Source organism: Protopterus annectens, chromosome 1.part1 (assembly GCF_019279795.1).
Source record: "Protopterus annectens isolate FY-2018-M chromosome 1.part1, PAN1.0, whole genome shotgun sequence".
In the NCBI taxonomy this organism is placed as follows: Eukaryota; Metazoa; Chordata; order Ceratodontiformes; family Protopteridae; genus Protopterus; species Protopterus annectens.
In genome coordinates, this window is record NC_056726.1 from 419,156,589 (window position 1) to 419,171,062 (window position 14,474).

The 14,474-nt window shown below is 40.2% G+C and overlaps 1 protein-coding gene across 1 annotated transcript in view; it reads left to right on the forward strand.

Moving 5' to 3' along the window:
• Positions 1–14,474, forward strand: part of ARFGEF3 (ARFGEF family member 3) — a 2,280,599-nt gene that overhangs the window by 1,052,006 nt on the left and 1,214,119 nt on the right. Inside the window, exon 12 of the mRNA XM_044087095.1 lies at positions 11,759–12,696. Coding sequence (XP_043943030.1) covers positions 11,759–12,696 — 938 coding nt within the window. The remainder of the gene's footprint in view (positions 1–11,758; positions 12,697–14,474) is intronic.

Here is a 14,474-nt window from a genome sequence, read left to right on the forward strand (position 1 = left end):
CGGCTGCATGTTTTATACCCCTGATGACCTGACCTCATGGAAGAAGGGACAGCAACCGACGCAGGACCCAATACTTTGTTAATCAGGCCGACTGAGGGCAATCTGCCAGCAGATTACCCAAATGTAATGACTGCAACAGTGAATACACTCGAAAATCTATATTTATGGTAAGTGTACACAACTGTACTTTCCACTTGGAGTTTAATGGATTAAAGATAGATAAAAAGTTTCATTTTTAGATGTGATGATGGACATCACTGATGGAAACAAGAATAAAACATCTATATATAGGACATTTGAAGGTGGAAGTCAGTATTTAAGGGCACAAAGTTGTCATCCACCCCATACACTTCAGGCTTTACCATATGGGGAGTTTATTCGTTAGTACAGTTTATGTAACAATGATTCAGATTTTTCTGATGAAATGTTGAAAACTATTCACATGTTTAGATCTAGAGGATATAGCAGTGAATTGTTGGACAAATGCTGGGGGAGTTTTATTGGAGACTATATAAATGGAGAACAAAAGCAAAGGAGGAGGAGGAGGACATTTATTTTTTCACAAAATATAGTTTATTTAGTCCCAAATTAGTGGACATGGTTAGGTATTATTGAGGCTTTTTAACATCTTTGAAAGATTTTTCTCAATGGGTGACTGATGTGTCAAAAATGTCATAAAATAGGAAGTAGTATCAAGAATTTTTTGGTGAGGGGAAGTTTGCAACTCCTATTAATTTTGTGAAAGCTCCTATGGACTGTGGAACTAGGCCATGTGGAAAATGTAAAACATGCAAATATTTAGTTAAGAGTTTCAGTAAAATAAATTTAATGTGAAACGTCAGTATAGTTGTGACACTGAGAGCATTGTATATGCCCTAAGATGTCTGTGTAACAAATTGTATGTGGGGGAAGGGCAAAAGGCCGTTTAAGGTGAGGTTAATGGAACACATCAGGGATATTGCTAAAAATAAAAAAGAAAGTCCCATAGCAGAACATTTTAATAAAATATATGGGGGGAGTCTGCAGGGTTAAGCGGTATTATATTACACAAAGTTAAAGATACACTGTATAATAATGTGAATATTAAAAATTGTTATTTAAGGAGTCCCTTTATATTTTAAAATGTCACTTTAGTCCCTAAAGGACTGAATTTAGAATGTAATTGGTGTTTATTTATTAATTGATTTTATTTTACTGAATTGTTTAATCAATTAAGTGAGTGTTAATGGGTGTGATTAGTGTGTGTATATAGCCAGGTGTATTTTAGACGTGTTTTACTCCTTGAAGGCATTGTGCCGAGACGTCAGAGAGAACAATGAAGTGGTGTGGATACTGGCTGGTCATTTTATTTTCTGCTGGTGGTGTGAAGAGCGTGCTCTTAGACTTCTGTCTCATCTAGTATTAAAACATAATTTTAGTGCTGGATTACAGAATATCATCACATACATTTGGTCATTTGACTCTGGTTCCCACACTACCCTGCTTTGCTAAAAACTGAATCAGTATTTAGCAGATATGTGTTACCATACAAATGGATAGAGCTATAAAACCATTTCAAAATTTCTACCCTTCCAAGGTGGCAGTTAGTTAACCCCTAACAACAATGCAGTAGGATTCCTAGTCCTGGTTTTCACAGACATTTCGTCTCTGGCTGCAGTCAGAACTGTAAGATACAATCTTTATGGCCTAAACCAAATAATTTAATTTCAGACCATTTTTCAAAGTTAGCTCTACTGAGATTTACCTCTTCTCTTCAAGTATCCTCTGTTACACTGTATTCATTTCAGCAGTTACAGTTCAGTCTAACATAAAGGTGTATTTTTTTCTGTCCAGCAGGACCCACTATTGGTACATTTTTAACACAAGCTACTTTACAAATACATTTTCAGCGCAAGCATCTGTACAAATCAGTTTGATATACAAATGATGTATAATTCTGTACAAAACTCCAGCTAGCTATTCTGGCATATGTTATGCATCCACTGTCCTACTTCTCCTGTAATAACTGGTAGTACTTCACAACATCACAGTGAGTATTTACTTTTGTCAGATACTCATTTTCTCCTCTCATGCCTCCATCATCTGCACCTCACATTTCACTTGCTCTTTTACAGTGACTGCTGCTTCCCTGCCTAATGTACAATTTATATTCCCTGTTTTTCTTACACAGCTTATACTTGGGTATAGTACCAGTTCACTAATATTTCCATCCATTATCCCTGTCACTGCGAACTTTTCCTTTTCTAACAAAACTTGCAGGTGGCCCATATTTTTGCTCAAGACTCCTAGCACGGCACAGCAATAGTTCTACCCCTCTGCCCTTTATAGTTGTACTTCTTTTACCCCTTATATTTAATTTCAGCTTCATTTTCAAAACCCGTGATCTGTTATTAAGTTACTTGATAGGGGAACCTTGACGTAGCTATTGAAAATACTTTGGAATTTTATTAGGTGTTCACAGTTATTAATCCTGCATGGGTATATCTTCAAAACCTTGCCAATGTAAAATGTGCTACTGAGCAACAGTTGGACATTTTGGTGTGCATACTTTCCATCAGCTAGGTATACTGCAGTGAGAAAATGAGCTTCTTAGCTTGAGCCTAGTTCAGAAAATGGCCACATGTTTCTTTTCTTGGGCATATTATCCCCGTAAAACACCTGAAGCATTGACTTTGTTGTTTGTCAGTTTAACTAGGTTTGCCCTACTGGTCAATGTCCATTTTCAGAGGGGACCCATGACTAATTAAGCAAAAATAAGATCACGGCAGGCAACAGCAAGTTAAAGATTGGGAGGTAGAAAACCGGGTATTTTTTTAAGCACCTTTATTAAATTATTACTTAAACCGCAGTGGTGTAGGCTTGGGTGGCCGCGGTGGCGCAGCAGTTAGCGTTGTCGCCTCACAGCAAGAGGTTCTCCGGTTCAATCCTCAGCTGGGGTGCCTTCTGTGCGGAGTCTGCATGTCTTCCCTGTGGTCACATGGGTTTCCTCCCACATCCCAAAGACATTCTGTAGGTGGATTGGACACTCTAAATTGGCCCTAGTTGTGAGTATGTGCATGTGTGTGTGCCTTTTGTGGAAGGTTGGGTGTCGAGCTGGCAACTCGATACCGTAAAACTCCACTGCCAATCATGAGCTGACAGGTGATCCTCTGTGGTGACCCTTCACTGGGAAAAGCCGAAAGAAGAAGAAGATTAAATTATTACTTAAAACATAGGCACATATACATTAATAGAAAAAAATGTTAATATTTTTCCATTCACACACATTATACATTATATATTTTCTTTCTTTACAGCCCGCTGTCTCCCAGTCCAACATTATATAAATTGCACAATCCCTGCCTTCCTTTAAACGTCACACTTCCTCCTGAAAATTATTTTGCATGTATTGCTCACGCAAATTACAATTAAGTCTATTTAGTTTGCACCTTGTCTTGTCTAAAGATCCCTCTTCCAGTTCTTTTATCAGTTTTATAATATTCAGTATTTCAAATACAGTTGATTTAGATTTTAGTTTCCATTTTCTAGTAATTGCTTTTTTTTTTTGGCAGTCAACAGAATTAAACTTAGTAAGGCCTTACTATGTCAATGCAATTTAGATCCTGTGCCCCAGCTCAAAAGAATCATTTCCTTAGTTACAGCCTTTTGTTACCCCAATATTTCTGACAGAGTACTTTAAACTCTGCCAGCTTATTACATTCCCAAAAAAACACGTTCCCCGTTACCTGATACTCTTCGTGTTTCACTGTTGCAGTCATTACATTTGGGTAATCTGCTGGCAGGTTGCCCTCAGTCGGCCTGAATAACAAAGTCTTGGGTCCTGCGTCGGTTGCTGTCTCCTCTTCCGTGACGTCAGGTAGTCAGGGGTATAAAACATGCAGCCGACGCCATTTTAATCCGTCTTTCTTGCCGCGCGGTGCCCGAAGCAGAAGCAGTTCGCATGTGCCGGTCGGCCATCTCCTGAAATTTTTGTTTTCGAGTTTCAGAACCGAAGTCTTCAATCTAAAGCCAAGTACCCCATTGGGGAAACTTTTTCTTGCTTCTTACCGATGTCAGTAAAAGTTAATAATTGTATTACTTGTGGGAAGCAAATACCTCATAAGGATTTTCATTTGTACTGTATTTTTTGCCTAGGCCCTGATCACAACTTGCCTTGCTGTCAGTTTTGTGCTAAATTTAACCAACGCACTATTAAGCGTCTGCATATTTTTGCTTCTAAATACTTTGGTTCAAGATTTAACTATCCTGAAATGTCGTCGGTTAGCGGTCTGACTACCGGAATTCACAAAATACCCAAGGAAAATGACAGAGACAGACCGTCGAGGTCCAAAACCGACGACTTAGCTTCTCCTAAGCCAGTCGCCGGTATGCAGTGAGGCGCTTTCGCAGCCCCTGATACCCGCTACCTTTGAGTCGCAGACCTCTACCGAGACCCATTCGGAGTCCGGCATGCCGCGAGATTCTGCAAGTATTGAACCCGCGGATGTCTCTCCCTTGGATGGGTCCGGAGCCGCTGAGCAGGCACCAGCTTCTGAGGGTGTTTTCAGGCCTCAACATTTGTATATTAAACCGATGCCATCATCAAAAACAAGGCCAAAACCTACTTCTATGTCTAAAAAACTGACGCATGAGCCACATGCTCAGGCCCCTATGCCTAAAAAACAAATGATCAAAATGGCTGAGGATTTAATTACCTTGATCAAGGCCCCCCCCCCACTAAGAAGCCTAGGCAAGGCACTGATTATGAATCTTCAGATCAGGTTTCCATTTCTTCTGATTCCTCTTCTGATCAGGAATTTTCTAACCCACCTTATGAGGACTCTGATGCAGAGGAATCCATTCCTTCTGCTTCTCCTCCTGAGGATTACTCTTTTGGAGAGACTTTGCATACTTTAAGGGAACATTTTCATTGGGAGAGTCAGGACTTCTCAGAATCCAAAAAGAGGCTTAGGGATTTTCTCCTTCTTCCTCAGCATAGGCCTTTGGCTATACCTCCTGTATTAGACATTGTTGATGATGTTTTCTCAGAATCAAGCATGGCTCCTGATTCCCTGCCTCTGGCTCTTAGTAAGCCATACAGATATTACAGGATTCCTGACTCCCACAAATTTATTTTCAAAAATCATGCTGCTGACATCCTGTGTCACACATGCCAAAAGATGTCACAAACAGCAAGTTAGTTTTCCAGTCCTTAGTATTTGCATTTGATACATTTGTTGGCATCTGGACATGCATTTGGAGTGAACATGTAGGTAGTCATTGGCACGTCCTTATGAGACAAGTACCAAGAAGAAGGTCCGCTGCTTTCACTTTTCTTGAAAATGATGGATGTCTGAGCTCAGCTGAAGTGCTTAGGCAAGAGGAGGAACCCATGGGTACCATATGGAATTCTGTGTTAGAAATTTGAGAAGTGCATTTTCAACACCTCTGAAGGCACTGTAGGTAGCACTGCATCGTGTTCCTAGGAGTTGGATTCTCATACACAGGTCATTCAGAACCTTGAATACTTATGGAAGAACTCTTTTTGCATTACCAAGCATTTTCAAGCAGGTGTCTCCCTCCTACCCTCCCTGAGTAGATCAAGCAGAAGACTGACACTCCTGACATCCCAGGCACTAGGCTCATCTGATGATGATGATGAGGAGGAGGAGGAGAACCTGGCATACACACTGAAAATGGCTTCCCACTTGGATATGATTCAGATGAAAGGGGGCTCCATAGTTTCAAGATCTACACAGGATCAAGTCTCATTTGGTGATCTCCTGTCTAGGATGAGAGAGTATTTTAAATGAAATATAAAAGCAATGTTAGACATTAAAAATAGATATTTTGACCTTCTCAGAATATAGGAAGTTAAAGCTGAAGCAGTGCTCCAATTTTTGGAGGCTTTTCAGGATAACTTCACAATAGCCACCATGCACCCAGATTTCTAACTCCCCATGCCCTGATACCAGACGGGTTCTGCAGAATCCAGGAGATGCACAAATTCTCCTATAAGAACCTGGAGTTTAGACCCTATGATTATTTCCCTGATGACATCCAAAAGAGGTAAGCTGGTCCTTGGGCCCCCACTGCCTGACTAAATAACATGGAAACAAGGTCATAGATTCATTAGGAAGGTATATATTTCAGCTACTTTGATGGTCTAAACAGTAAAATGCCAACAGCATGTCATAAAATATCAAGGAGGTCTCCTGTTGCAGATTACAGACTTGTGTGCCGAAATTTGAGATGGATCACTTTCATTCTAGTTCCTGAAACATATTCATCTCTCCAAAGGATTTGGGAAGTGCATTGTTAAATGAGGTTGTGATTCAGTGGGTGCACCCTCTGGTGGCTGCCACAAGTTCTATTTTCAGGCACCTTACCTGGCTTAAGGTGCAGGCTTGCCCAAGGACATGAAAAAGGAAAATTTTTGTATGCCCCTTTAGACAAAGATTCTCTCATTGTTGGAAAACTGTCACAAGACATCTGTTAAAAAAAAAAAAAAAAAAAAGGCAAGGTCATGCAAATGGTGATGCATCTTTTTCACCCTCCAGTTTCCCAGTACAGCAGGACCTACCTCTCTGAGATTGGCTTCTTGCAGGTGCCATCCAAAAAGCCAGCAGAGTAAGGCTGTCAAGTCAGGAGAGGCAAGACACATGCAGGAAGGAAAAGAACAAAACAAGGAGGCAGGCAGGAGGCAGAGCTGCCACTGCCTAACAGCAAGTATGACTCGCACCTCTACCACTCTGTGGCTTTCTCTCCTCCCCTCCCTCTGCAACAGGCCAGCCTGGGAGGCAAATTAAGCCACTTCTGGGATGCATGGTCAAAACAGCAGTGAATGGATGGAATTTGAGCATCATTACTCAAGACTATTCCTGCCTTTATGGGAATGTCTCCAGTAGCAGAGGAGTAGTTACATCTCGCCTTCCCTTTGGTTCAGCAGTTTCTACAGCAGGGCACAGTAAATGTGCCAGAAGAGGACAAATGATTAAATTTGTAGTCCCCTTTCTTAGTTTTCAAGAAAAATGTTTCCAGGAGGCTGATTTTGGACTTATGAAAAGTAAACCTCTTTTGAACAGATTCAGGGAGTTCATCCTGCAATTGCTACTGCTGTTGCTTGTCTCAGGGAACTTCCTGATCATGCTGAGCATAAAGAATGCATAATTGCATGTCCCCATCCAAACGTCCACAGAAAATTCCCGATGTTCAGAGCTTTACTAGCAGTACTAGTTAATTTCCTGCTTTCTGGACTCTATTATGTCCATGCTACATATGAAGTGTCTGGCCCCAGTGATAGCCTTCCTAAGGATGAAAACCTGGTCTACTTCTACTTGTATAAAAATGGTTGTCTCCTACAAAATCAAATACAGAGCACATTTTAGTCCATCTACAAATTATCACTGATTGTCTTGCACATCTAGGGTTTCCACTAAACCTCAACAAATTGAATCTGTCTTTCCCCAAATATGAAAATGGTTTTCCTGGGAGTGCCCTAAACACGAGTACAGGGAGTACTCCCCAAGAACCAGGTTGTATCTCTACAAACTTTCTGCAGCAGACCAGTAGAGACCCAATGACAGCCAGGGACTTTTTTGAAAATGCTGGAGTATATGGTGTTTACTCCATGTGTGTGGTATGTTTTGCAACGTTGTGTGTGAGGAACATTCAGTGGTTCTTCAGGACATCCTGAAACCAGCAGTGGCAACACTTGGTGGTGGTGCTTTCTGTGTTGCCCTGCATTTAGAAGGAATTCTTATGGCAGCCAGGCTAAGTGCAAAGAAACAAAGAAGAAACCTTTCTCCCATCTTTAACCAATCTAGTTCATAATCACCAATGCCTTAGAATTTGCCTGGTGAGCAGATGCAGACGTATTTTCAGTTTAGGGGATGTGATTTGCAGTGCAGAAGAAATTACCCATCAACCTGGAAGAGATGCTAGCAGTGCTCCTTGCACTCAAAAGTTTTAAAGGAACAGTAGAGAACAGAATGTCCTCCAGTTCGACATGTGCAATACTACAGTGATATTGTACTAACAAACAGAGAAAATATCTTATCTGCTGTGCACATTGACAATGCAGGTGTGCGAGCTAGTGACCCAATCCAGCAAGGAACTTAAGACAGTTTATGTACTGCCTCCATGCAGCACTACTGTAGGCAACCAGAGAAGGACATTTGCAGGGAATAACAAATGGAAACTAAATAGACAAATATTCCAGCAACTGAAAGCTAAATGTGGACTCCCAGCGATAGACTTGTGCGACTCCCAGATGAACCAGTGGAGCTCCCAGTTTTACTACACAAAACCTTCCTTTGGAAAAACATAGAGAGGATGGATACCTTTGCTTTTCATTTGTGGCACAGGTTCCTGTAAGCCTTCCTCCCAGCACCTTTGACCTTACACATGGCAGAGAAAGTGCATAGGGCGCAACCTGTCATGATCCTCATAGTTTTGTTCTGGCCCAGGCAACACCTTTTCAGTGGTGATTTAACCAAAGTGAAAACCCTACCTTCTGCAGCAAAGCATAGACTACTTTACACAAAGAGGCAGAACTCTGGTGCAACCAAACATGCGTATTGGACCTCAGGATGATGGCTTGTAAGTTCTGAATCTTATTAAACTTAAGCACTTTTCTCTCAGAACATACTGACAATTTTGAAAGAGACCAGGAAGCAAAGCTGTTTTGCTCTTTATTTATTGCTTTTGTTTACAGGGACAGTCTGACTGGTTAAACAAGCTCTTTTCAGCAGAGGCCTGGGGGGGAAAGCTCAAAACAGTAAAAAGCAATGTCTTTTGGCTTTTTCCCGGTTAAGGGTCGCCACAGTGGATCACCAGTCCGCAGATTGATTGGCAGTGGAATTTTCATGGTGCTGAGTTGCCAGCCCGGCTCCCAACCTTCACAGAAGGGGCACACACATGCACACACCTACCTGTATGTTTTTAAAACTCTTTCAACTGCAGGGAGGACATGCAGTCTCCGCACAGAAGGAGCTCCAGCCGAGAATCGAACCGAAGAAGTTCTTGCTGTGAGGCAACAACACTAACTGCTGCACCACCGTGGCCGCCTAGAAAAGCTCTAAACAGTACTACATTAAATACACATGGAGAGCAGAGGAAATACAATACATTAGGTTACAAAAGCAGTAGATAGAGCAGTGATAATGTACGTTTATTACGCAATTACCATATTTAAAAAAAGACATAATAATAATTCCTTAGTTTTTAGTAGTTAGAGATATAATGGAGATTTTATTGAGCCTGAGTTGAGAATAAAGAGTGGAGAAAGATACATAGGTAAAGAAGAGAAAGAGAAATAGGTGATAGCGGAGTTATGCATATCGTGTTGTGGGAGGGAAGAGACCGAGAAAATTAGAGGAGATGTGATGAGATTTTCAATAGAGAGCAAATACAAAATGAGGAAAAGAGCAAGGATTCAGCGAAAGTTCGTGTGTCTGCCATATCTGCTTGCCTCTTAGTTAGCTCCACGTCTGGCACATGATACCCTCGTTTAGCAGTTCCTGAATGAAGTGATTCATCTGTATTCACTGGGAAGAGCTAGCCTTCGTCTGTCAGATCAAGCAGCTGACCTTAAACCTTTTTGATTGTACAGCTTTTACACCACTCAAGTTCTTGTCTTGGAAGACTGTCTTCTTGGTAACAATAGCCTTTAAAAGAAGGCCCTCTGAGAGCTAAGGAACCTGTATTGGTCTTTAGCAAAAGCAAGGTCAGCCTTAGGACCCTAAGCCTAAAGTGGTGTCAGAACTATCCTTCAACCAGTTGATTTAGCTGCTGGTACTCTTCCTGAGCCCTCAAAACAAAAGAGAGAGGATCTTACATGTGCTGGAAATCCACAGATAATAATAAAATACTTACAAAGCAGATGCTTACTTTCCAAGTGGTGGGCTAACTGGATAGCCTTCTTGTATTTTTAAAAGGCTAGACCTTTGCAGAAGTTGAGAATATTTCACAAGAGTGGTCTTTTTCAGGGAGATGTCAGCCCAGTCCATTTTTGGGGCGGTCACTTGATTATAGTGTTGGCAAAAGGTGTAGACAGACAAACTAGGCAAACAGAGCTGAGTTAATGCAGGGTTTACTTAAGTGGCCCTCCAGGTATTCTAATGGGATATGCATGTATCCAAAAGTCTACCATCTCCCAGGTTTGGGAGTTGGCTATGGAAGTAGGTTTCCCATAGTACTGCAACATTGATCTTAACTTCCTCTTGAAAGCCTAGCATTCCTGGGTGTGATCCTGGAAGTATACTTCTCACAGCATTTGTCTATACTAGAGCAGTTCTTTTGTATACAGAACATAACCTCCATAAGTTTTGCTGGCAAAAATAAGAAAAGAAGATAGTGTGGCCAACATTTTTTATCCAGGACACATTTATTATTGCCACATAAAGGGTACACTGGTCTGTACCTTTCTGTAAACAGAACTGTGGTCATCTGGCTGATGTGGCAGACATTAGCATGTGGCTGATTTCCGTATGTAATGAATAGAACTGCAACATTGAGACTACTTGGAACATCTTGTCCTATGATGAGTTCTCACACAGTTGTTCTTTGGTTAAAAAAAAATACATCTGACTACCATTTACATTTTGTGAATAAGATTCTGTTTAAATAAGCAATTAGTAGCATGGTGTTTTGCTGTTGGTGGCAAATAATTGCAGATTACTTTAAATACACACTTTCTGTGTTGCAACAGCTATGGATATTATTTTATTTTTTTATTTTAGCCCTCTGCTAAAAAGTTAAGTTTAGTGTGGCTGAATATAAGATACTAAGATGCATTTTAAGTTTGCCTTTTAGTATGTGGACTTGCATTCATTGAATCCCATCTTCCCATCTTTTGTATCTTTTTTTATCTAGTTCAGGATTGCAAGGGTCTGGGCCTTTCCCTTGCAAGTAATGAGTGTGAGAAACTAACCACCTCCTGTTTTGATGAGACACTAGTGCATTGCAGAAAACACACACACACACAGACGCACAGACACACACACCACCACTCACCACACACACACACCAGTTTAGCATGTCCAGTCTACCTGTAAGCTTTTGTTCAGAAATTGAGATGAAATGTGGAAACCAGCATGATCATAGGGAGAACTTTCAAAACATTTTGCCAAAGTCATCCCAGACATGAACTGAACTAGCGAGTCCAATTTCTTTGAGGCAGTAGTGCTAACCTAACACCCTGAATGAAGCCCAACTTATGCATATTTTATAGAATGAACATGACATGGGTCTAACCAAAGTTTTGTCTTCACTCTGGGTCACTAATTTAGTATCTTACTAGTGACTGCACCACTCATGAAAAACTACAGGGCGTAGCTTCTTTAGAAGAGAAATGTGATATTGCTCCCTGACATGTGGTAGTCTAAATGAAGTTGTGAGCTGGGTATTGGTCTTTCTGCACTGTACTTTAAACTTTGTACTTGTACATAACTGACCTGAATGAAGAGGGACTTGAATGACAGTGTATCACTTTAATAAGTGTTGCATCAAAAGCTGAAACACCTGCAAATGTAACTTGGAATTAGCTTAATAGATTACAGGAGGCCTCCAGCAGTTAAAGAATTATACTTGAAGTAGGATTAACTTGCTTGATACTTCTGAAAGTGTCTTAGTCATTAACTCTGAAAATTTGTAATTGCATGACAGGCTAATTTCAGGTAGAGCCATGTTTTATTTTGAGATTGCTAGCTGTTAATGCTGACTAGTAATATGTTATATATTTCAGGATAATAACGCCATTTGCATTCTTGCCTTTTAGGATCATGGATGGGATAACTGAGGCTTGCATAAAAGGTGGCATAGAAGCATGCTATGTGTCTGTCTCCTGTGCTTGTGCATTGCTTGGTGCTTTGGATGAGCTTAGCCAAGGGAAAGGATTAAACAAAGAACAAGTCAGCCATCTCATTGGCCACATTGAGGAACTGAGGGATGGAACTGAGTCTACTCGCGAATCCATGGAGATAAATGATGCTGACTTCAGGTGGCAGAGACATGTCCTTTCTTCAGAGCATGCCCCATGGGAAACTGGTACAGAAAAGAGCCCAGATATTAGTATAAGTGTGACCACAGATACAGGTCAAACAACTCTGGAAGGAGATCTTGGACAAACAACTCCAGAGGATGGAATTGAGGTTCACAGAAATCATTTACAGTCTCCCTCAGGGCAGGAAAATAGAGATGTTCCAACAAAAGACACTGCTTTAGAACCAGAACCTTCCGACCAGCCAGATGTTATACAAAGAGCCCATGGCCTTGCATTCCCTGACATTACAAATTTTTTAACCGTAGTAAACAGTGGAAACAGAAGTAGGTCACATGGGTCACGATATAGTGAAAGCAACTTCAGTGTTGATGATCAGGACCTTTCAAGAACTGAATTTGACTCTTGTGACCAATATTCTATGGCAGCAGAAAAAGATTCTGGGAGGTCTGATGTTTCAGATATTGGCTCTGATAATGGTTCTCTTGCTGATGAAGAGCAGACTCCCAGAGACAGCACAGGCCATAGGTCATTACGTACTGCAGCACTATCTTTGAAACTTTTGAAGAACCAAGAAGCAGACCAGCAGAGTGCTAGGTTGTTTGTACAGTCGCTTGTTACTCTTCTTCCTCACCTTTTGACACTGCAGAGCAGGGAGGAGGTAGACTCTGCTCTCCAAAGTTTTGGTTCAACGTTTTGCTCAGGACTGCATGCAGGTAATGTGGTCAAACTACAGTATTCCTTTGCCTTTCCACCAAAATACATCCATCAATGAGGGAATATAATATATTAGCATATTTTAATTTAATTGGCAGTAAAAAGATCATAATTTGAAGAGGATATCACATTTTAAGGAAAAATAAGGTAAATGTTACCAGAAGATATAGTTAATGTTTTCTAGAAATTTTATTTTTTCATTTTCTCTTTCTTCCTTCTCATATTGGTTTCTGGCAGTGATGAAACATCACACTGGAAATATGGTAGAGCTTTATTTAGCCATGGTGGGTGTTTATTTGTAGCAAACAAGTTTTCACTAAAAATTTTGTTTTTCAATTTACTGCTGTAGTGAGATAGCTTAACCTTTTTTCGCAATGAATTTCCTAAATGTATGATACTTTTTATGCTTTATCTGTCAAGCCAATATTTGTGTATGTTATACCACACCTTCTAGTTTTGCTGAGGAGTGGTTACAGTAAGATTTTCCCTTACTTCAGTATTTACAGCAGATGTAGTGTCTACAGTTCAGTTTTGGAGTGTATGCAGATTCAGAATGTTATTTCCCAAATTCCAGAAATATTGAATATTACCTGCTGCTTGGGAAATAGTAGAATCTTCAGATTATTGCACAGCATTTGTGAAAGATGTTTAACCAAATTAAATACAAAGCTTCATTTGTTGTTGATTAGGTACTGACTAGTCACATAGTCTACCTATTCTTGTATTTATGCATTCTGGACTAGATTGCATACATCAGGAAACAACCGTAAAAAGGATACTGTCATGGCCTCATTGCTCTATCTTGTAAAAGGTCCTGCCTCTCTAAACCTAGACAGCCCCGATCCCTCATTCAGTTGAAGTCTCTTTAAAAAAAAAAAAAGGGGGGGGGGTTATTTGAAATAAAATCAGCTTACATTACAAATTGACATGCCACCACTCACACAGTGCAATCTTGCAGTTAGCTTGAAACATTACGGTGACAATGTCATACATGTTGCAGTCTGTCTAGGTAGACATTGTTCATATATATGTCTGTCTGTCTATAGATATGTTTTTCTTGAAAAGAATAAAAGCAGTATAAAACATTTATTATAATTTAATACAAATATGATATGATAATTGCACTTTGAAATTCCCATGCAGCCCAAGATCACACCATTATGTGCTGCTTATATCCAGCCTTTATCTTGTTACAGTATAAAGCCATGGTTCATTACAGTCAAGAAAAAGTACTTTCAACAAAGACTATAGAAAACTATAGTGGTAAAATATGTACCCAGCCATGAGTTGGTTCATATTTAAGGTAACCTCTTAAGATGAAGTGTTAGGCATATGGATTTAAAAGAAGTTAAAAGGAGTTCCTGGGGGCTACAGTAAAAATGAAGCGTCTGTGAATATGTTAGATTTTACTCATGCTCGTCCTGGTAGGGCTAAACCCTTGTATTCATCTAGGAAAGAAGGGGATGGTAAATGTAGAAAGGGTAGGGCAGCCAATAAGTCCGTGAGGAATAAGGTTACTGTAACCTATACCATTGATATGAAAAGGGTATGCAATGTTATTAAAAGGAATTGGTCTGTGTTGTTAGCTGTTGATGATATTAGTCTTAGTTGGATGTGGTCCATCTTTTAGGTTTAAGAATAGACGCAATCTAAAGAGAGTTATGTTATAATATTGATCAGGATAGATCTTTAGTGCAGTCAGGATGGTTACCTATGTTTGTAGGAAATGCAAAGCTTGTGAATTTATATCTGAGCAAAATACTTTTTTACATCCTTA